This window comes from Protobothrops mucrosquamatus, unplaced genomic scaffold (assembly GCF_001527695.2).
Source record: "Protobothrops mucrosquamatus isolate PMUCROS unplaced genomic scaffold, P.Mucros_1.0 scaffold235, whole genome shotgun sequence".
NCBI classification, from domain to species: domain Eukaryota; kingdom Metazoa; phylum Chordata; class Lepidosauria; order Squamata; family Viperidae; genus Protobothrops; species Protobothrops mucrosquamatus.
Window position 1 is genome coordinate 41,169 of NW_015386586.1, and position 23,971 is coordinate 65,139.

The following is a 23,971-nucleotide window of genomic DNA, read 5'->3' on the forward strand; positions in this document are numbered from 1 at the left end:
GTTGCAATGATCATAAGTGAAAAAAATGGTCATAAGTCACTTTTTTTCAGTGCCATTGTAACTCTGAACAGTGACTAAATGAACTGTTGTAAGTCGAGGACTACCTGTGCTACATCTCACTGAATTTTTTCAGAAGTTGCAAAAGAAAGGAATTAGAATTGTTAAATTCTGAACTGCCTTTTTTGTAAACATCAGCAGTTTTGTATCATCCATTTAAGAAAACATCAGCAGTTTTGTATCATCCATTTAAGAGAAAATAACCATAATTTAATCTCGTCTCACTAATGATGTTTTAGTTTTATTGCACCTCAGTGCCTTATAATGGAATGGTGTGCTATTTTTTAATACAAAATGCGGGGGGGGGATTACAAATCAAAGATTACATTATAGCTGGTACTGACAGAAGTGTTCCCTTGCAAAACATCAATTTTGTGGTACGTCATTATTTTCTAGTATTTTATTTTTTTAATTGTAGTTTCTCCATTCAGATTCTTGTTCTTCTCTTTGGTAAAGGCGTTGATGGTTGCTGAGGTTGATGTTTACATTTTTTTTAAAAAAAATTTTTGTTCATCATGGTTAAGAGATCTGGCACTAATTTCTCGTTAACTTTGGGAAGGATCGTCCTTCTTGATGTGGAACGTGACCGTTTCTCCGACAGAGGTGCTGTAGCTTCGAGTGGACACTTCGGTTTTGAAATTGGACGCGCCACTGTCTGGGGACAACTGGACTTGTGTACAGAAAGTTGGTCGGTGGGACTCGCCAATTTGGAAAGAAACATTGGTGGGATCTCTAGGTTGCGTCTCGGTCACTCTGGATGCCGACATGAAGATACTTCCAGGTTGACGGCCTTCAAATTTGCTAAAAAAGGTTTGTCTGGATTCAGAAACCACGGGTCTTCCAACGTTCAGTAACACTGGTTTGCCGACGGTGGGTTTGTTGATCTCGGTCTGGAGAACCGCAATCTCGCAAGGTTTATCTTCTTCGGAATTAAGATGGCTGCATCTGTAGGTCTCTCCTTCTTCAGGGACATAATCTTCAAGGTCCTCCAAAGTTAATGCTTTCCCGTTCCGAGTAAGGATTTTGACTTCACGATTGCCAAGATCGGAGAGGTCTCCCCGACTGGGGTCATCTACTATTGTTTTTTGATCTGGAAGAGTCTCGTCTTCTGGAGATGACTTCTCCACAACATAGTCCTCAACCTGGGGGAGCTGAAGGCCCATCTGAGATGTTTCAACCGTGGTAGCCTCAGATGAGTCAGTCTGGCGTCTGGACTCATGAAGATGTCTCTTTCCTTCTAGCTCCACACAAGAACTTTCATTTTGGTTTCCCTTTGGTCCTCCAGATGTTTGAACATCTTGGGAGATGGGTGATTCAACCTGCTCGACTCGTTTGTTGTTGGAATTATTCACATTTGGGTCATCTTCAGAGGGAGGCCTGGGTCTTGTGGTGGGCTGAGGATAGCCTGACCCAAATTCCTCCTTCTCGGATCGCGCGGGCGATATGCTTCTCTTCCTTGACACCTGGGTTGGTTTTTGCACATTAAATTCAATTATTTCTTCCACTTCTACCCACTTCCGTTGTTCTTCCAGAGGGGTTTCTACACTGATACGCCTGCCTGCAACTCCTGGCCTCTCCTGAGGGTCTGTCACAAAAAGAGTAGGAATGGCAGTCTTCCCTACTCCTTCTGGGTCGTGCCTGGGACCGGGTTGCCTAATCTTGCTGACATAAATCGGCTCCGATGTTGCGAACTCCGAGCCCGGAGAGCGAGGAGCGTAGCTGGAAGATGGACGGGCGGGAGATGGCTTTCGTTTGGTCCTCGGGTTTTTCACAACAGTGGTGATGGTTTCCTCTCTGATGGTGAAAATGTTGGAGATTGGGGTTGGGTGAGAAAGGAAAAGTCTATAGAAGAGAGTACTAGGAACTCAGGGTTGAACCGGGGGATCCTTGATACTCTCTAAGCTTGGAGTTTTCGTGCAGACAACTCATGACCCAACTAGGTAACATCATCAGGGCTAGAAGGAAGGGGCTTTGTGAGGAGGAGGAGGAGGAGGAGGAGGAGGAGGAGGAGGAGGAGGAGGCCATCAATGACTGTGGGCTCCTTGGTGTTTTCTGAGCTTGGTTGTTTTCTAGCAGACATTTAATGATCAAACTAGGAATCATCATCAATGCTGACATTCCTTAATAGAGTCATGAAACGTCTGCAAGAAAAAACTCCAAGCTCAGAGAGCACCAAGGACCTCCTCCTCCTCCACTCCGCAACCCCCCTCCCTTCTAGCACTGATGACATTCCCTAGTAGGGTCACGAAACGTCTGCAAGAAAAACCACCCAGCTCAGAGAGGATCAAGGATGTTCCCCAATTCTCAATCCATGGGAATGCACGCTACATCACAGGTTAATGCAAAAATGAAGCACAGCAGGGTTAGTTTTGAGAGCTTCGGGTGCATGCAGAAATTACTGCTTGAAAGGGTTGTTGCTGTTGTTTTTTTTAATCCTCACCACCAGCATGTCTCCATTTCAGAAGTCTCAATTCCCTTCAGCTCCCTGAAATTATTTTCAGTGTAGAAAAAAAAAAAGACCACCTTCTGAACTATTTCAAAAGATAGAAGAGGGTTGAGCTGTGGGGTCCATGGTGCACTTTGAACGTAGTTGTTTCCTTGCAGACATTTCATGACCCAACTAGGCTGCATCCTCAATGCTAGACTGATGATGTTACCTAGTTGGGTCATGAAACATCTGCAAAGAAACAACCCAGCTTCTGTTTCAACAGAGTATTTTTCTAAATTGGAGGGAGGAAGAAGGAAAAATATTATAATTCCTCAATTCTCATGCAGGCCACTTGGCACTTGAGTTCAGTAAAGAAGCTGAGGACACCTTGCTGTAATCTCAAGAACTACAGGTAGTCCTCGACTTATGACCCCAGTTGAGCCTAAAATTTCTGCTGCCAAGCGAGACAGTTCTTAAGTGAATTTCGCCCCATTTTACAACCTGTCTTGCCACAGTTGTTAAATGAATCACTGCACTTGTTAAGTTAATAACGCGGTTGTTAAAGGAATCTGGCTCCCTCATTGGCTTTGCTTGCCAGATGGTCGCAAAAGGGGATCAAGTGACCCTGGGGACACGGCAACCGTCATAAATACCAGCCAGTTGCCAAGTTTCTGAATTTCGATCACCTGATCATGGGGATGCTGCGATGGTTGTAAGTGTGAAAAACGGTCTTACGTCAATTTTTTTCAGTGCCGTTGTAAATTTTGCTCGTAGAGTGCAACTCAAAATATTCTCAGTAAAAAAGGGGTATCCTTTTTGCAATCAAATTTAAGAAAGTAGCATTTGTGTTGGCAAGGAACCATATGGAATATGGAAATGTTTAGTTAGCAACAGAAGCAAAAAAGCATTGACAAGGATTGAGAGGATCTAACAATCCTTACTGAAAGCTAGTTGCGTTATGATGAAGAGAGAGGCCTGATCTTCCCCTCCTATCTTAGCCCTAAAAGCCATTCCAGAGCGTCTTTGCTTCCAGTGAACTTGCCAGCATGACAAGAGAAGGACAGATTGTGTTAAAAGCTGCATCTGAGGTCTTTTGACACCTGGAGGGAGGATCAAAAGAGGTCAAGAGGGCAACTGCAGCCAGATTTTCTGCATGTCCGAAAGAGCTTCAACTGCATGCTCACTACAGAGGTCATCTTGACTCTTTTGACTCCCAGGTACAAGACGGTCCTGGGTTGCCTTCTTCCAGGAAGGAAGGAAAAAGGGGAGGGAGGGAGGGAGGGAGGGAGGGAAGAAAGAGAATGAAGAAAAGAATTAATGAGGAAGGAAGGAAGGAAGGAAGGAAGGAAGGGGGGAGGAAGGAAGGAAAAGTGGAGGGAGAAAGGGAGAGAAAAAGGAAAGAAAAAGTGAAGGAAAGGAAGGAAAAAGTGGAATGAGGCAGGGAGCAGGGAAGGAAGGAAGGAAATAGTGTAGGGAGGGAAAAAGGAAAGGCTGGAAGGCAAGAAAGAAAGGAAAAGGGAAGGAAAAAGGGGAGGGAGGGAGGGAGGGAGGGAGGGAGGAAGGAAGGAAGGAAGGAAGGAAGGAAGGAAGGAAGGAAGGAAGGAAGGAAGGAAGGAAGGGGAAAGAGAAACAGACGGGCTAGCAGTTAGAAGATTATTAAGAGCTCTCTACCTTTACTTTAATGCAGTAAATTGTTGTATGCCAGGGAAGAAAAGTCAATTAAATTGCCAATTTCTCCTTCCTCAGTACGATTAATCGTGGGCAGAGATAAAGAGAAACGGGCAAGATGGCTGGTCCTTCCAAGGCAGCTTTGCACACAGTCTGTCTTGTGGAATTAGTGCAGTGCCAAGCTGAATATCTGTGGTCCCTCCCTGACTTTGGCCTGCTCAGACCTCATAATTTACATCTGGTCTATCTCAGGAAGATTGTGAAACAGACAATCACACCTCCAGCAGTTTTGTCCCCTGGCCTATTTTTCTCCTAATGCCACTAGACCCGATAGTGTGGCAAGAAACACTTTTGCACAGCCAGTAAATACAGGTAGTTCTCGACTTATGACCACAATTGAGACGGGTGCCTTCATTGCTAAGCCTGGTGGTTGCTCAGTGAGTCGTTCCCCCATTGTATGACCTTTATTTTTGTTGCATTTCCTTTGCCACGGCTGTTAAGTGAATCACTGCAGTTGTTAACTGAACCAGGCGGACGTTAAGGGAATCCAGCTCCCGCCCCACCCCCCCAGACATTGACTTGGCTGGTCAGAAGTTTGCAAATAGCAATCATGTGACCCCGGGATGCTGCAACCGTCGTAAATACATGCCAGTTGCTAAGCACTCATATTTGGATCATGGGACCATGGGGGAATGCTGCAGTGGTCATAAGTGCGAGGAATGGTTGCCAGTCACTTTTTTCCAGTGACCTTGTAGCTTAGCATGGTCGTTAAATGAAGGGTTGAAAGTCAAGGACCTCCTCTATAGGTTGATTATGGAGACATGCAAAGAGGCAGCACAGCACAACACAAATGCTAATTTATATATATATATATGCGTATATATGACTTACATGATGATGGTTTTCTTAGGCACTTTAGTTTCTTGTTCAGTGACTACAAAGAAAACAGTATGAACAGCATGGTGTTAAAAAAAAGGCAGAAGCTCACAATCACATTGAATTTGTTATGCAAATAAAAGAAATTTAAAAACCTGGAGTGGAAAGAATGGAGAGGAAAAATAAAATTAACACAATCCCACGGTTGTTTTTTCCGAGACTGCAACCAATTTTGGCAAACTCTGATAATTAAATCCACAAATCACTTAAACTGACCACAGATGAACGTTTACACTGCCTTAAACCTGGTTAAAAGCTGATTTCCAAACTTAAAATCTTAATAAGGATTAAATGTAATTGGGTTGGACTGAAAGGAAAACATTTTTGGGTTATAAAGAGAGAGATAATCCTCGACTTATGACCGCAATTGGGACTGGAATGTCTGTCGCTAAGTGAGGTGGTTGATACGTGAGTTCTATCCAATTTAATGATCTCTTTTGCTGTGCTTGGTGAGCAAATCCCCATGGTTGTTAAACGAATCACATGGTTGTTAAATGAATCTGGCTTCCCCCATTGACTTTGCTTTCAGGAGCCAGCAAATGGTGATCATGTGGCCCCAGGACACTGCGACCGTCATAAATATGAATCAGTTGCCAAGTGTCCCACTTGTGATCATACGAATTAGGATGCTGTGACGATCTTCAGAGTGATTATGTTACTTTTTTCAAGACATTATAATTTTGAGCAGTCGCTAAATGAACAGTCGTAAGTCGAGGACTACCTCTGGCTAGAGTGGAACACAGAGATTTGGCATCTGAAGGGATTTCCCATCACTCTGCAGTTCCAAATTCCCCAAAAATGATGGAAATGGCTTATTTTAAGTATGAAATAAATGTTTTACAGTAATAATACAGGGAGTACTCGATTTATGACCACAACTGAGCCCAAAATTTATGTAGCTAAGACAGATGTTAAGTATTAAGTTGTTAAGGCAAGAAGTTTTGCTCCATTTTACGACCCTTTTTGCCACAGTTGTTAAGTGAACCATTGTAGTTGTTCAGTTAGTAGCACGATTGTTAAGTGAATCTGGCTCCCCCATTGACTTTGCTCGTCATAAGGTCGCAAAAGGGGATCACGTGACCCCGGGACACAGGGACCGTCATAAATCCATGTCAGTTGCCATGGGTCTGAGTTTTGATCACGTGACTGTGGGGATGCTGTAATGGTCGTGTGAAAAACAGTCATATGTTACTTTTTTCAGTGCTGTTGTAACTTGAACGGTCACTAAACAAATGGTCATAAGTTGAGGACTACCTGTAATTGTGATGAAGTTGAAACAGTTCAAATTGGAAACCTTGTGCTTGCTCCTTGACTGTGAATGCAATGTCCTCACCCCAAATTTGTAGATTTCTTTGTTGTTGTGCTAGTCTACTTGTTAAGGAAGCACAGAGTGGGGAAAGAAAGAAAGAAAGAAAGAAAGAAAGAAAGAAAGAAAGAAAGAAAGAAAGAAAGAAAGAAAGAAAGAAAGAAAGAAAGAAAGAAAGAAAGAAAGAAAGAAAAAGACTGAGCAAGTAAATGACAGATAATCAGCATCTTAAGTGATTTGTGGATCACAATACAAGGTTGCTTCACTAATACAGCTCGGAATGTCAGGGCACCTATATCACAATTGTTGATTTGGCATACAGGTAGTCTCCGACTTACAACCCACAACCGGGACCTGAATTTACTGAGCCAAGTGGTTGTTAAGCGAGTCACTCCTGATTTTATGACATTTTTTGTCATGGTTGCTAAGCCAATCACCACAGTTGTTAAGTGAACTGCAGGCCATTAAGCAAATCCGGCTTTTCCCATTGACTTTGCTTGTCTTAAGGTTGCAAGTGGCTATCGGGTGATGCTGCGAAACTTCGGAAATACACGCCAGTTCCAAGCATCTGAATTTGGATCACGTGACCGCAGAGCAATGGTTTGTAAACACCGGGACCGGTTGCCAGCCATTTTTGTTCACTTCAAACGGTCACGAAATGGATGGTTGTAAGTCGAGGACTACCTGTGGTTGTATCCCGATTGCTTTCCACGTTAGATTTTCATCTGCTTCGAAAGCTTTTCCATCCAGACAATTGCCGTTGTGAGAAAAGGCGTTGCGTTGGGTGTCCTCTAAACATGCCATTAGTATATTAATGTGATGGGGTTTTTTTTATAATGGTCTCTTTCACGTTTTGCAGTAAAGCCAAACCAGCCATTCTAGCTTCTGCTAGAATTATTTTTTCCCCAAAAAGAAAAAAGAAAGAAAGAAGAGAGCACGCTATAATGCCTTTCAAAATGTGAATTACAAGTAGTCCTCAACTTACAACCAAAATTGGTCCTAACATTTCTGTTCCTAAGTGAGACATTTGCCCCGTTTTATGACCTTTCTTGCCACGATTGTTAAGTGAACCACTGCAGGTGTTGAGTCAATAGCACGGTCGTTAAGTGAATCTGGCTTCCCCATTGACTTTGCTTGTCGAAAGGTCGCAAAAGGGGATCACGTGAGTTTCCCCAGGGGACGCTGTGACCATCATAAATGCGAGCCGGTTGCCAAGGGTCTGAATTTGGATCCCTTGACCATGGGGACGCTGAAACGGTTGTAAATGTGAAATACTGTCATGTCACTTTTTTTCAGTGCTGGTGTAAGTTGGAACGATCACTAAATGAACTCTTGTAAGTCGAGGACTACCTGTATGAAAATAATTTATCCGTTTAAATCGTGTTCAATAGAATATATTCAAGTTCTCCTGTTTAGTCTAGAAAGGCATTTAAAAACTGGGATATCTCTGCAGGGGGAAAAAATCAGTTTATTAGTCATGAATATCTCACTGAAACCCTGCTCCTTTTTATTGTGTGTCACAATAAATGCAAAATAAATAAATATGCTTTGATTGCTCTATCAGGGATACCATCTTGACTCTTTTTGACCCCTTTTGAGGATGCTGGGGTTTACAAAGCACCGTTAAACCTGTAACAAAACCTCAACAGCCCTGACATCATTTTAGATGAAAGCAAAACAGGTTGAATAAAATGTTCCCAATGATAATCTCCAGGGAAAGATTGAAGTCAAACGAGGTCCAGGCAGAAGAAAAACATTGTAGCTTCAAAATCTAAGGGATTGCAGCGCTTTTTCGTGCGGCTGCTGATAAAAACAGGATCGCCAACATAATCACCAACGTCCGATAATGGATATGGCACAAGAAGAAGAAGAATGATTATCTTATTGTTTTATTATGTCTGAAAGTCTACGTTTCTGAGACAGAAGCAAAGCCAAACACCAGGATGTAATGGATTAGCGTGCTGAATAGGACATGATTATTATTTTTAAAAATATTACCTATTTCAAAATGTAATATTCCACGCATTCTTAAATAGAGATAATCCTCAACTTACAACCGCAATTGAGAACGGAACATTCTTTGCTAAGTAAGTTGTTATGTGAATCGCACCAAATTTTATTATCTTCATTTTTGCTGCAGTTGTGAAGTGAATCTCCATGGTTGTTAAGTGAATCAGGTGGTTGTTAAATAAATCTGGCTTCCCCCTTGACTTTGCTTGTCAGAAGGTTGCAAATGGTGATCACATGACCCTGGGACACTGTATAACTGTCATAAATAGGAGTCAGTTGCCAAGTGCCCAAATTCTGATCACATGACTGTGAGGATGCTGTGATGGTTGTAAGAGCAAGGACTGGTTGTAAGTCATTTTCTTCAGTGCCATTGTAACTTTGAACAGTCACTAAATGAATGGTTGTTAAGTTGAGGGCTAACTATATGAGATGGGGCTATATACTTGTAGTCCTCAATTTAGAACCGTTTATTTAGTGACCATTCAAAGTTACGACAACACTGAAAAAAGTGACTTATGACCGTTTTTCACATTTACAGCCCCATGGGTCATGTGATCAAAATTCAGACCCTGGGGAACTGGTTCATATTTATGACGGTCGCCGTGTCCTGGGGTCACGTGATCCTCTTTTGTGACCTTCTCACAAGCAAAGTCAATGGGGAAGCCAGATTTACTTAACAACTGTGTTACTAACTTAATATTTGCAGTAATTCACTTAACAACTGTGGAAAGGAAGATCGTAAAATGGGGCAAAACTCACTTCACAAATGTCTCGCTTAGCAACAGAAATTATGGGCTCAGTTGTGGCTGTAAGTCGAAGAAAATTGCATTTTAATCTTGTATTTTGTATTTTAAATTTTATGTCATATAGTATGCCTTATTTTAATTGTGAGGCTTCTGACGCAAATAAACAAACTTCAGCAAACTTTTTCATTTAACAAATCAGCTCCAGAACTGCAAGAAATCGGAACATTTGCATTCTTGCTACATGAATTTCTTAAGTGCATTAAAATAAACTAGTTTGTAAGTCTTCCTTTAATAAAACTGTGCTCCACCTGTCCCAGGAGGAATAAAATTCACTTTATCACACTACGATTTTTTAATCTCCTTTGCTTTCTAAAAGAAATAAAAGGATTATGTGGCATAGTAAAAGAGAATCTTGGAATTTACTCAGTCCAATTCATAACAAGAAGAGAAAATTAGAATTGCGCTGGCCATTTTTAAAGAATTTTTAGAACCCCTTTCAAAAAAAAAGATACGATGCTTCTGACATTTTAACAGCATTGAGCGTTGCAAAGCAGGTTAAAAGCTGTGGAGTTTGATTGCTCCAGCTTTTAGCAAATAACAAGGTAGGCTAGCAAAATTCAAATAATATAGGCCGATGAGACGAAGTAAAACAAAATTCGATTCTTCAACAGGCAGAGGAGATGGTATCCAAGCCAGCTTTATTATCTTTCCTGTTCCGTTTCCCCTTCAGAAGCAAAGTGCCATTTGCATGATACAGGTACCCCAAATTACACCAACATTTATTGATTTCTTACTCGACAAAAGAAATTTCAAATTAATTCCATCACAGGGTATTAATGGAGGAACGCGGACGTTCTTTCTAAAACACGGATAAGAAATTTACTACGAACCGTATTTTAAATTAAATTATAATTTGTATAATGTATAAACAAAATTTAAATTTCCAGTTTAGTCGCCACAAGTGAAAAAGTCAGACGTCCCCACACGAAGTAGCAGAATAACAGAATTGGAAGAGGCCTTTAGTCCAAACTTCTGCTCAAGAGGGAAGCCCTATAACACTTCAGACGAACGGTTGTCCAGTTCAAGCATAAACTACAGAGACAGACTCAATTAAAAAGATTAAATTCCTGAATACCATGACTCCAGGAATTTTTTTTTATCTACAAATAGTCAGGTTGGTCTAGTGATTAAGACACCAGGCTAGAAAACAGGAGACTGTGAGTTCTAGTTCTGCCTTGATTTTGGATCAATCGCCAGGAGACGTTTTCTAGTTCCACATTATCCATGCCAGCCAGATGGGGTTCTGGGCCACACAAGAGAAGTCTGGGAATTCTAGCGTAGCCTTAGGCATGAAAGACAGCTGGGTGACTTTGGCCCAATCACCAGGAGACGGTGAATTCTAGACCTGCCTTAGCCATGAAAGCAGGCTGGATAACTTTGGGCCAATCGCCAGGAGACAGTGAGTTCTAGTCCCACCCTAGTCTTTAAACCCAACTGGGTGACCTTGGGCCAATCACTAGGAGACAATAAGTTCTAATCCCATGCTAGGCATTAAACCCAACTGGGTGACCTTGGGCCAATTTCTAGGAAACAGTGAGTTCTAGTCCCACCCTAGGCATTTAACCTGGCTGGGTGACCTTGGGCCAATTACCAGGAGACAGTGAGTTCTAGTCCCCTGCCTTAAGAAAGAAAGCAGGCTGGATGACTTTCGACCACTCATCAGGAGACGGTGAGTTCTAGTTATGTGTTAGATATGAAAGGCTCTTTCTCAGCCCAACCTACCTCACAGGGTTGTTGTTGTGGGGAAAATAGGAGAAGGAAAGTGTGTCAGATATGTTCTCTGCCTTGAGTTATTTGTAAAAAAAAAAGTGGGGTACAAATAAATATCAGTCTGAGACCTCTAACAAACTGTCAGCTGAAAAGAAAGAAATGATTTTTAAACCAGGTTTCCTCTTTGCCAAGGATAACTGTAAATCACCCCTTTAGCAGCAGCTAACACAACCCTTCAAATGTCGAAACCATGCCGCTTTGTGGTGCCATTGTGTCATAATCTCTGCTGTAGATCCTTAAGTCGTGTCAAATGTGTGAGGATATCACAGTTCAGGTGTCTTTCCTTCCACTCTTTGCAAACACCCAGATTCACAATATCAAGAATGCTTTACTCTTCACAAATAATTCAATTCCACATTTGTTGCAGTAGCAAATCCTAACCGCCCCCAAACCCCAGAATTAGTAATACCTAGAACACTCAAGAACCTACTTTATTCACAGCATTATTAGACAGTTGTAGGCCTTACAACCTCCATTTCTCAATCTCAAAAAAAAAATGTCACTGAGGTAGTCTCAATTTAGTAGGAGATCTGGTTGATGTCATCATCTAGTATTTATTGGTATCTATCTTCACAGGGATAATGTTCCACGGGGGGGGGGGGGAGCCACCAGAGAAGGCCCTTCTTCTTCTTGATCCCACCAGATAAACAAGTGGTGGCGAACCTATGGCACGGGTGCCAGAGGTGGCACTCGGAGCCCTCTCTGTGGGCACACATGCCACTGCCCCAACCTTGCCTCCCCCCGCGACCCCCTCCTCACCAGCAGCCCCCCTGGAGGAGAGTCGCCTTTGAGCGTGGCCCACACGGAGCAGCGCAGCCAAGGACATGGCAGCCAGGCAGCGTAGACAAGACTCTGCCCTCACACCCCATCGGGCACAGTTGATGCTGCAGGGCGCGGGCAGAGGGTGTGGCCGCCATGGCGCTGCTGGGCTGCCTGGACGATCTGCGGCGGGCCCTGGAGGCGGTGAGTGGTCCTGTGGGTAGGCGGGGCGGGGGATGGGAGGCAGAGCAGGGGTGGGCAGGGGGGTGGAGCAGGGGTGGGGCCAGTTTTGGGGCACTCAATCTCTAAAAGGTTCGCCATACTGAGATAGACCTTCTTAAGAGAGGAGACCCATAACACACCCTGCCTCCCTGCTCTGGTGGGTCAGGTAGCTGTAACTGGAAAAAGATGGGCCTTTAAATAACAGAGAGGGAACCACCACAGAGAAGGCTCTTCTTCTTGGTCTGGCTGGGTGACTTGGGCCAGTCTTCCTCTCAGCTCAACTCACCTTACAGGATTGTTATTGAGGGGAAAATAGGAGGAGGAAAGTATGTTGGACCTGTTCACTGCCTTGAGTGATTTGTAAAAAAAAAAAAAAAAAGGGCGGGATATAAACAACTATATATATACAAATTCCATTTCATCCAACTTAAGATCTGAACAGAAGAACCTTAGTTATTGCCCAAGTTATGGAAGACTGGGAGAGTAAATCTCTGGGATCATAAAATAAACTTTGATTGGTCACAAGATGTTCTGTGTCTGATTCACATCACTGTTGTGGTTACTGAACAACTGATAGTGTTCCTTTCACTTGTGTAGTCTTACTAGGTGACTTTTCTGTGGAGGCACCGCCCTGAGGTGATCCACAGTGAGGCGTAGAATAACAGGGTTAGAAGGGACCTTAGAGGTCTTCTAGTCCAACCCCCTGATTGAGCAGGAGGCTGATAGACCTGGGCCTCTTCTGGCACAAAATAACAACAATACCGGACCAGGCAAACACAATCACTAACAAGGTCCCAACAACAAATAGGAATGCCACATCTTCTGAGAGATAAGACAATGCACCCATTCAGTCCTTAATTAGTCACAATTAGTCATCCTTAATTAACCACATCATGAAAGAGCACATCAACAGGGCCTACCTTCTATCGTTATCGCTTGCTCGGGTCTCTTCTCCGGAGCCAAGGCTGTTGTGGTTTGGCAGTAAAGGTGTGCGCCTCCCTTTGCAGTCCCCAACCTGTTTATTAACTGAACACAAGTTGACAACACTAGTTAGAACATGTGTGGATTTCAGATGAAGGAGAAAATCAAATCATTCACAAATCTAGACAAGGAATCACTTTGTGTAGGACATAGAATCATAAAGCTGGCAGGGACCTTGGAGTCCAGCCCCCTGCTCATGGCAGGAGAACTTATACCATCCTGGTCAAATGGTTGTCTGGTCTATTTTTGAAAATGTCCAGTGATGGAGCACACACAGCTTCAAGAGGCAAGCTATTCCATTAGTTAATTGTGGGTTAATTTCTCCTTATTTCTAAGTTGGATCTCACTTTAACTGGCTTGTATCCATTACAGGTAAGCCTCAACTTACAACAGTTCATTTAGTGACTATTCAAAGTTCCAATGGCACTGAAAAACCCCCCACTGAGCTTGGTGGTTTTCTTGCAGATGACCCAACTAGGTAACATCATCAGTGTTAGAAGGCCCTGCTCTCATTTTATGGCTTGCCCTGCCAGTGTTGAGGGAATCTTGGTGATTCCTTGATTAGGCTGTTGTTTTTTGTTAGCTTGTTCATGTAAGTTGGGCTTAAACAACTCAGGACAACTGAACTTGCTCAGCAGATGCAAGTCGGGTCTTCAGCCCAGATATTTTATGGAGAAAGTTCCTATCTCATAACAACTTAAGAAAAAAGAGAGAAACTCACCTCACACTCATATAAACCTTCATCATCCTCACAGGCATTTTTGATAACCAGGACAATCACTCCACTTCGTGGCTCACTGTAGCTCTGGTGTTTGTTTGGATCGGTGAGGAGGTTCCCATCTTTATACCATCTGGAATAAGGAGGAGGGAGGAGAGGAAAGAAGAGGGGAGGGGAGGGGAGAGGAAAAGGGGAAAGGGGAGGAGAAAAGAGAAAAGGGGAGGGGAAGGGAAGGGTGGGAGGGAGGAAGGAAGGAAGGAAGGAAGGAAAGGGAGGGAGGGAGGGAGGGAGGGAGGAAGGAAAGAAGGAAGGAAGAAAGGGAGGGAGGAAGGAAGGAAAGGAAGAAAGGAAGGAGGGAGAAAGGGAGGGAGAGAGGGAAGGAGAAAGGGAGGAAGGGAGGGAAGGAGAAAGGGAGGGAGGGAGGAAGGGGGAGGGAGGGAGGAAGGGGGAGGGAGGAAGGAAGGAAGGAAGAGGGAGGAAGGCAGGGAGAAAGGAAAGAGTAGAGAGGATAAAGGAATAATGGAGGGGAGGGGAGGGAAGGGAAAACAGATTTACAGAGGAGGGCATTGATATACAGGGGGGCAGTCACCCAACTAAGACCAGGGGTCCTCAAACCCGGCCCTTTTATGACTTGTGGACTTCAACTCCCAGAATTCCTCAGCCAGACACGTGTGCCTGGCTGAGGAATTCTGGGAGTTGAAGTCCACAAGTCATAAAAGGGCCAAGTTTGAGACCCCTGCCTAAGACAGACCAGAACTCACCCTTTCCCAGTGATTGGCCCAATACAGAGAATACAGATTTTTTTTTATATTCTTTCATGTCTTACCTATTCACAGAGTAGGACACAGTAAGACATGAAAAAGTAAAAACTGGAAGCAACAATAATTGTTATCTCTACGTGGTTCTCCTCCGCCCTTGGAAACAGCTTTCAGAAAGTACAGGTAGTCCTCGACTTACAACCGTTCCTTTAGCAACCCTTCAAAGTTACAGCGGCACTGAAAAAAAGCGACTTATAACTGATGCTCGCCCTTATGAACTTTGCAGTGTTCCCACGGTCACGTGATCAAAATCCAGGCGTTTGGCAACCGACATGCCAATTACGATGGTTGCAGTGCTTGGGGATCACACGATCCCCAATTTCTGACAAGCAAGTCAATAGAAGAAGTCAGATTCGCTTAAAGACCGTGTGATTCACTTAGCAACCGCCATGATTCCCTTAACAACACAGGCCAAAAAGGTTGTAAAATCAGGCACAACTCATTTAACAACTGCCCAACCTAGCCACGAAAATTCAGGTCCCAGTTGTGGTTGTAAATCAAGGACTCTGCACTCTAGAAAGCCTTTGCACGCTAGAAAGTCCTATTCAAAAACGCTGTGGAGCATGGGCTTGATTATTCTCTTACCTGATCTGGGGCCATGGTGCCCCTTCGATGGTGCAAGTAAACTGTGCGTCTGTGCCTTTGGCGTAATAGGCGTGTTTCACCTTGTTTACAAACCGTGGAGGCACTGGAAATTAAAATATACCATGAGGAAATTGTAAGCTTTGTGAAAAGAGAGATGAGTAAGTCAAATCCTCTTCTAAACCTACATGGTGCACCGAAGAGACATTCATTCATTCATTCATTCATTCATTCATTCATTCATTCATTCAGACAGACAGACAGACAGACAGACAGACAGACAGACAGACAGATAGATAGATAGATAATGGATAGATAAATACACGGTAGACAGAGAGAGAGAGAGAGAGAGATAATAGATAGATAGATAGATAGATAGATAGATAGATAGATAGATAGATAGATAGATAGATAGATAGATAGATACCGTCTTTATTATTTTTATAAATAATTCAAGGCAGAGAACATATCCAACATACCTCTATTTTCTCTACAACAACCCTGTGAGGTGGCTTGGGCACCCACCCAGCTTTCATGCCTAAGGCAGAACTGGAATTCACTCTCTCCTGGTGATTGGCCCAAAGTCACCAAGCCGGCTTTCATGCCTAAGATGGGACTAGAACTCCCAGTCTCCTGGTGATAGTCACCCAGCTGCCTTTTGTGCCTAATGTGGGACTAGAACTCACTAGGTGACCGAAAGCTGGCTTTCATCCCTAAAGTGGACTAAAACTCCTACTCTCCTGGTGATTGGCCCAAAGACACCCAGCCAATTTTCCTGCCTAAGATGGGACTAGAACTCACCATCTCCCAGTTTTCTAGCCTGGTACCTTCATCACTAGACCAAACTGGCCCTTGTTATATCAATATATCCTCCAGCAAACCTTGGAGAGAACACAAGTCTCTTCTCTTGGGCCTTATTCTTAAATTGGGTTTAATTTCTTTCCTTCCTCTGCACAGTTGACTTGTGGGGTCTCTCATGCTGTGCGTTTTGTAGTGTTATGTGACAATCTCCACTTTCTGTGTTTCCCCATCACACACTAACAGCCCTGCTAGCGGGTTGGATGCATTTTGGGAGCAGGACTAGTGTGTGGAACAATGAAAGACCTTACATACTTCTCTCTGGACCTCCAAGGTTGCCTGTGTATATGTGTGTATTTGTGTGTTTGTGTGTCTGTTTGTGTAGTGCTGGTACCTTGGACGAGAATTTTCCCAAGGGTGCTGGCACTGCCGGCTGGACTAGATGCATAGCACAAATATTGCCCAGAATCCACTCCAGTCAAATTATCAAGGATCAATGTACAAGATCCATCGGGATCTTCGATGATGATGTGGTGAGGATCCACGTCGACCGGCTTCCCATCTGTAAAGCAAGAGATAAAAAGACACCCTTTGATGAACACGGGGCTGGATTCAGAGCTAAATAAGATTGTAAAATGGATTCCCTTTGTTTATTTTGACACACAGGTTGTCCTTGACTTACAACCAGAATTCCATTTGTTAAGGAAGGCAGTTGTTAAGTAAGTTGAGATTGATTTTACAATATTTATTTCTCTGATGAATTTATTTCCATATTTCTTTTGCCACAGGTATTCAGTGAATCCCTGCCATCGTTAAGTGAATCACACAGTCATTAAGCAAAGCCCATTAATCTGGGGGGGAAGGTTGCAAATGGCGATCGTGTGACCCCAGGATGTTGCAAATATTAAAAATGTAAGCTGATTGCCAAGTGCCCAAATTTTTACAATGTGATATTGTGATGGTCATAAGTGCGAGGACCAGGCATAAATCACCTTTTTCAGTGCCGTTGTAACTTGGAATGGTCGCTAAATGTATAATTGGAAGTCCAGGACTATCTGTAAATAATATCTTTGTTTGGCAGGCGTTCTGTTGTTTTATTCTTTCTGAATCGTTTTTATGCTATAATTAATATCCTTAATATCCTGGAATTAGCAGCTGACTAACAAGATAAGTTCATGTTAACATTAGCAGACAGTACAATATTATTATTACTGGGAAACAAACACAAGACAAAGGAGAAGAAGAATATACATGTAGTTTTCAACTTACAACAATTCACTTAGGGACCATTGGAAGGTACAGCGGTGATGAAAAAAGGGACTTAAGACTGTTTTTCACACTTGCATCCATTGTAGCACCCCCATGGTCCCCTGATCAAAATTCAAATGCTTGGCAACTGACTCATATTTATGACAGTTTCAGTGTCCCGGGATCACGCGATCTTCTTTTGTGACCTTCTGATAAGCAAAGTCAATGGGGAAGCTGGATTCACTTCACAACCGTGTGACTAACTTAACAACTGCAGGGATTCGCTTAACATTTGTGGCAAGAAAGGTTATCAAATGGAGCAAAATTCAACCTGTGTCTTGTTTAGAAATGAAATTTTGAGGCTCAGTTGTGGTCATAAGTTCAGGACGATCAGTAGTCTCCCTGTTCAAAATCGACCACTTTAATTTGACCTTCATTTTGGGAAAACTGAGGCTGGTTATACCTTTATACCAGGTGACACCTGGTTTAGGGGTGCCTGTGACTCGGCAGGCAAGCTTGACCGTTTCACCCAGTTCTGCTGTACAGTCCGCCAGTTCCTCCTCAAAATCGGGTGGATCTGAAACAGAAAAAAAAAAAAAATTGGATTTGAACCTGGGGTCTTGAGAAAGAAGGACTACATGAAAAAGCAGCAAAAAATCAATTTTAGGAACCGAAGCCCTGACTTCTACTCACCCCATACAGGGAGACTAATCCGTTGCTGAATACAACAGATTTCCTTCACCCACGAGTTTTTGATGATAACGGTCCGCGCCTGGAAGAGATATTTCCGGACCGAATCTTCCCGTTCATGCCAGATCTCAAACGCCCGATCGTCTCCTTCGATCACGTCGTTCACATCGATGTGGGACAGCTGAGGGACCAAAAATCAGGATTACAAGTTATCCAGGATCATGCTCACATTTGCAGTAGATCTTATATCTGTACAGAGATAGTCCTCGACTTACAACCACTGATTAGTGACCGTTTAAAGTTACAACGGCACAAAAAAAAGTGACTTAGGACCATTTTTCACACTTAGGACCTTTGCAACATCCCTGTGGTCATGTGATTAAAATTCAGAGATTGGCAACTGGCTCGTATTTATGACTGTTGCAATATCCTGGGGTCAAGTGATCCCCTTTTGCAATCTTCTGATAAGCAAAGTCAATGGGGAAGCCAAGTTCACTTAACGATCATGTGACTAACTTAACTATTGCAAGGATTTACTTAATAACGGTGACAAAAAGGTCATCAAATGGGGCAAAACTCACTTAACACTGTCTTGCTTAGCAACAGAAATCTGCGGCTCAGATGTGGTCGTAAATCAAGGACTACCTGTATAGTTGTCTGTCTGCCTACCTCCCACCTTTATTAGTTTTACAAATAACTCAAGGCAGCAAACACACCTAATATTTCCTCCTCCTATTTTCCCCACAACAACAACCTTGTGAGGTGGACTGGGCTGAGAGAGAGGGACTGGCCCAAAGTCACCCAGCCAGGTTTTACACCTAAGTTGGTACTTGAACTCACTGTCTTCTGGTAATTCATACAAAGTCAACCAGCTGGCTTTCATGCTCAAGGTGGGACTAGAATTCACCATCTCCTAGTGACTGGTCCATATTCACCCAGCTGGCCTTCATGGGACTAGAACTCACAACCTGATGCCTTAATCACCAGACCCAACTGGCTGCATTGCTGTGAGATCTAGGACCTCTGAAGCTACATCAAGGGAAAATTCAGTACCGTTCTGATTGCTTAACTTGGTTTTAGTTAGATACCCAAGAGGAGACAGAGAAAGCCAACCATTAATAAAAGACATATTCAACCTTCATCATGTTCTTGAATAGGTAACTGTAAGTATCCAACTTCGTGTCTCGTTTTGGCTTGCACACGAGCAGGTAACCCTTGAAGAGGAAGACGTGTCGCTTATGTCCCTTCCAAGCCATGCGGGCCCCCGGAGCGCCTTCCCACACAATGAATTGTCCCTGCGAAAAAAATAGCAAAACATGTGGCAGGGAGTTCCGCAGGCTTCATAAATCACATCATCAGAAAATTCTTTTGGTGCTCCAGCAAGAGTTTTGACCCTTTGCTTCTGGATCTGCCCTGTTGAGCAACAGACTGAATGATCCCTTCATGATTAGAGTTTGAGTTATTTGTCTGAGACCTCTAACAAACTGTCAGCAGAAAAGAACGAAAGGATTTTTAATTCTCTTTGCAAAGAAGAAACAACTCACAGCAACAAGCATATCCAATACACCTGCCTCCTCCTATTTTCCCCACAATGACAAACCTGTGAGATGGGTTGGGCTGAGAGAGAGGATTTGGCCCCAAGTTACCAAGCTGACTTTCATGCCTAAGGCAGGACAATAATTCATCATCTCCTGGTGATTGGTCCAAAGTCATCCAGCTGGCTTTCATGCCTAAGGCAGGACTATAACTCACTGTCTCCTGGTAATTGATCCAAGTCACCCAGCTGGCTTTCATGCCTGAGGCAGGGCTATAACTCACCTTCTCCTGGTGATTGGCTCAAAGTCACCGTTAGCTTTCATGCCTAAGACAGGACTAGAACTCACAGTTTCCTGGTGACTGATCAAACAGTCACCCAACCGGGTTTCATGCCTAAGCAGAACTAGAACTCACTGCCTCCTGGTGATTGGCCAAAATCACTCACCCAGCTTTCATGCCTAGGGCGGGACTACAACTCACCATCTCCTAATTATTGGCCCAAAGTCATCTAACTGGCTTTCATACCTAAGGTGGAACTAGAACTCACCATCTCCTGGTGTCTAGCCTGGTGCCTTAAGCACTAGACTAAACTGATTTTCTGATCTCACAGTCAAATGACTCTGGATGGCTGATTGCACCTCTATAAAAGAACATGTCGAGCAAAAAGCACCAGGATCAAAGTGAAAAACATATTTTTGGGGTTCAGCAGAAAGAGCCAGAGCCTAAACAGGAAGGTGTGTTGTGAGAACGAGCTTTCGTTTACCTGGCGGATGGGTTCCCCTAATATTTCCAGTGTTCCAGGGTAGTTCTCAATGAGAGAAATATGAAGGTTGTTTTCCGCTCGCCTGTTGAGTGCAGAAACAATGGCGTAGGCCTGTTCTAGGAGGGCACAGTTTTGAGTGTTCCTTGCTTTGTTTCGGATCATGTCCTGTGAACACAAGGAAAGGTACCGTTTGCATACTTTGTGGCCTAGCCCATGATGAATATTTGCAACAGAAATGTGGTTGAAGTGGAAAGGGAGGGAGGGAGGGCGGGAGAGAAGAAGGAAGGAAGGAAGGAAGGAAGGAAGGAAGGAAGGAAGGAAGGAAGGAAGGAAGGAAGGAAGGAAGGAAGGAAGGAAGGCTGTCAGTATTGATTATCAAGGAACAACTAAGACCATTCCCACCAACACTGACAGGCAAAACAACTAAATATATACAGAGAGAGCAAACCCTGTTCCCTTTTAGTACTGATGATGTCACCTAGTTGGGTTCATGCTATGTCTTTCAAGAAAGCCCCCAAGCTCAGAGAGTACCAAAGACCCCACAGTGGTCTTCCTCCTCCCCACAAACCCAACTCCCTTCTAACATTGATATTATCACATTGAGTCATCTGCAAAAAAACTGCCAAGAACCCCACCGTTCTTCTCCTTCTCCTACTCCTTCCTTCCTCCCACCCTCTCTTTTTCTTCCCTCTCTCGTTTTCCCCTTCCTCCCTCTCATCCTCCCTCTCCTACCTCCCTCCCATCCTCCTTCCTTCCTTCCTTCCTTCCTTCCTTCCTTCCTTCCTTCCTTCCTTCCTTCTTACCTACCTACCTACTTACCTACCTACCCACCTCCCTTCTTCCTCCTCCATTCTCCTCCCCCCCTGGCTACCAACCGACCTGTCCTCCCTAGCACCTGCCAAGAGCATTCATGCACCCCCTCCATAACCTGCATCTCTTAGCAACAACAACCCCAGTCCCAATTGCCATTTTAAACTGAAGACAATTTGTACAAATAATCCTCAATTTACAACCATTCCTTTAGCAACTGCTCAATGTTCCAGCCCCACTGAAAAAAAGCGTGGTTTCATAGCTACTCCTCGTATTTATGGCCATCATAGCATCCTCTCAGTGACCTGATCAAAATTTGGGAGCTTGGCAACTGGCATGTATTTACGATGGTTGCAGAGTCCTGGGGTCATGTGATCACCATTTGCGACCAGCCTACTTCTAACCAGCCAAGTCAAAGCAGGAAGCCAGATTTGCTTAACAACCACATGATTCACTTAACGACTGTCATGATTTGTTTAACAACCATGGCGATTGGTCGTAAATTTGGGTGGCACCCACTTAGCAATTGCCTTGCTTAGCAATGGAAATTCTGATCTCAGTTGTGGTTGTAAATTGAGGACTTCCTGTACTAGATTCCTCAGCAATGTGAGACCCAGTTGTTGCGCTACCAACAAGTTACTGAAAGTTGTGCTCCAACCTTGATTGCCGTTTGATATTTCTGGATCCGGGTTATGGGTCTCTCTAGGTAGTGTTGCAGAGGGAGGATCGGCGGCAGAGAAGGATCCTCACTGGCCAGCGTTCCCTCTGTGTATCGCTGGAGAGAGAGAAAGATGAGAGTCGGGGACTTGTTAACTCAGTTTGCTTATTGTCCAGGAAAACCATTAATTCCTTTACAAACCACACAATTTTTCTATTATTGCTCTAATAAGGAAGTAACTTTCTTCAATACAGGCACTTATTTAGCGTTTCAGCACCATACAAGGAGAAGGATCTTATCCACATATTGCTCTGCCTTGCTGCAAAGATGCACAATTCTTTATTTTCATCCTGCCTTTGTTTTTTTTTTAAAGTAAATAACTCAAGATGGCAAACATACTGAATATTCATTCCTCCTCCTATTTTCCCCACAACAGTCCCGTGAAGTGGGTTGAGTTGAGAGGGGGGGACTGGCTCAAAGACACCCACTGGCTTTCATGGCTAAGGCAGGACTAGAATTCACTGACTCCTGGTGATTGGCCCAAAGTCACCAAAGGCAGGACTAGAACTCACCATCACCTGGTGATTGAGCCAAGGTCATCCAGGTGGCTTTCATGCCTAAGATGGAACTGGAACTTACAGTCTCTTTGTCATTGGCCCAAAGTCACCCAGGCAGCTTTCATGCTTAAGGTGAATCTAGAACTCACCGTCTCCTGGTGATTGGTCCAAAATCACCAAGCCGGCTTGCATGCCTAACGCAGGACTAGAACTCCTGGTGACTAACTCAAAGTCATCTAGCCAGCTTTCATGACTTAAGGCAGAACTAGAACTCACTGTCTCCTAGTAACTGGCCCAAAGTCACCTAGCTAGCTTTCATGCCTAAGGTGAGACTAGAACTCACAATCTCCCAGTTTCCAACTTGGTGTCTTCATTACTACAGCGAACTGGTTCACCAATGTATAATAATGCTTGATGTACAAATATAGGACTGTTTCCAAAGAATTCTTGGACATTACACGTCAGGACAAATAGGTGTAGGTTAGTGAAAAGTCCAGCAGAAGACCCTTTCAGTTGAGGGTGACCTCACCTTATAAAACTCCTGGACCACTTTGCTGACCACAATGGATTCAGCTTGAACCCGGCCCACCAAGTAGGTGATGTATTTGTCAAATTCCCCTTCGTTTTTAAGGAAGCACATAGCCACATCGTCATCCGTGTCACATTTCTGAAGCTCTGGGAAAAAGGTGCTGCAAGAAAAAACAGAAAGGAGCATGAGAAGAGGATGTGGGCAGGGGGCTGGACTAGAAGACCTCTAAGATCCTTTCTATCCCGATGATTGTATGATATTCCATCTCCTGACAATTTCTTTTCCAACTAAAGCATCTTCCATCATTCAATTTAGCAGCAGTTAAACACAATCTGCCTCGCCTTGTCCAAATGCCTTCCTTAAAAGTCCACAGGGTCAAAAAAGTCAAAATGGTGAGAAATGAACTTAAAGCTCAACCGATTTTTATTCGTGCCATTCACATAAACCCTGAAAACAATCTTGAAAACAGTTCTTAAGACAACAGGATTAGAGAAACAAAGAAAAGATACATTGTTTTCCCAGGAAACAAGATTCTGAATGCTAACACTGAAAAGGCCCTGCATTTAAATTAGGGGGGGGTGCATCTTGGTGGAAGAAAGAATTAGACCTAATAGTTCCAATACAAGTAGTCCTTTACTTACAAGTTTGTTTAGTGACCACTCAAAGTTACAACAGTACTGAAAAAAGGGACTTATGACCGTTATGACCATTGCAGCATCCCCATGGTCACTTCCCAGTTGCAATGGATGGCTGTGAAAGTTGGACCATAAAAAGGCTGAGCGACAAAGAATGGAGGCCTTTGAACTATGATGCTGGAGAAGACTCCTGCGAGTCCCCTGGACTGCAAGGCGATCCAACCGGTCAGTCCTAGAGGAGATCAACCCTGACTGCTCTTTAGAAGGCCAGATCCTGAAGTTGAAACTCAAGTGCTTTGGCCACCTAATGAGAAGGAAGGACTCACTGGAGAAGAGCCTGATGCTGGGAAAGATGGAGGGCAATAGAAGAAGGGGACGACAGAGAATGAGGTGGCTGGATGGAGTCACTGAAGCAGGAGGCGTGAGCTTAAATGGACTCCAGAAGATGGTAGAGGACAGGAAGGCCTGGTGGAACGTTGTCCATGGGGTCGCGATGGGTCAGACACAACTTCGCAACTAACAACAAGGTCACTTGAATAAAATTCGGCTGCTTGGCAACCGGCCTGTATTTATGACAGTTGCAATGTCTTGGGGTCTTTTGTGACCTTCTAACAAGCAAAGTCAATGGGGAAGCCAGATTCACTTAACGACTGTGTGACTAACAGAACAATTGCAGTGATTCATTT

The 23,971-nt window shown here is 43.7% G+C and overlaps 1 protein-coding gene across 1 annotated transcript in view; it reads right to left on the reverse strand.

Annotated features, from left to right (window-relative positions):
• Window positions 1–219: 219 nt before the first annotated feature.
• The window catches only part of LOC107285997 (obscurin), a 190,237-nt gene continuing 166,485 nt past the window's right edge, over window positions 220–23,971 (reverse strand). The window contains exons 77-88 of the mRNA XM_029283797.1: window positions 22,651–22,810; window positions 21,565–21,681; window positions 20,097–20,261; window positions 18,934–19,092; window positions 17,801–17,978; window positions 17,571–17,684; window positions 16,254–16,421; window positions 15,065–15,167; window positions 13,665–13,794; window positions 12,883–12,988; window positions 5,045–5,087; window positions 220–1,851 (exon numbers count right to left, since the gene is read on the reverse strand). Of these exons, the coding sequence (XP_029139630.1) occupies window positions 603–1,851; window positions 5,045–5,087; window positions 12,883–12,988; window positions 13,665–13,794; window positions 15,065–15,167; window positions 16,254–16,421; window positions 17,571–17,684; window positions 17,801–17,978; window positions 18,934–19,092; window positions 20,097–20,261; window positions 21,565–21,681; window positions 22,651–22,810 (2,692 nt within the window). The 3' untranslated portion in view covers window positions 220–602. The remainder of the gene's footprint in view (window positions 1,852–5,044; window positions 5,088–12,882; window positions 12,989–13,664; window positions 13,795–15,064; window positions 15,168–16,253; window positions 16,422–17,570; window positions 17,685–17,800; window positions 17,979–18,933; window positions 19,093–20,096; window positions 20,262–21,564; window positions 21,682–22,650; window positions 22,811–23,971) is intronic.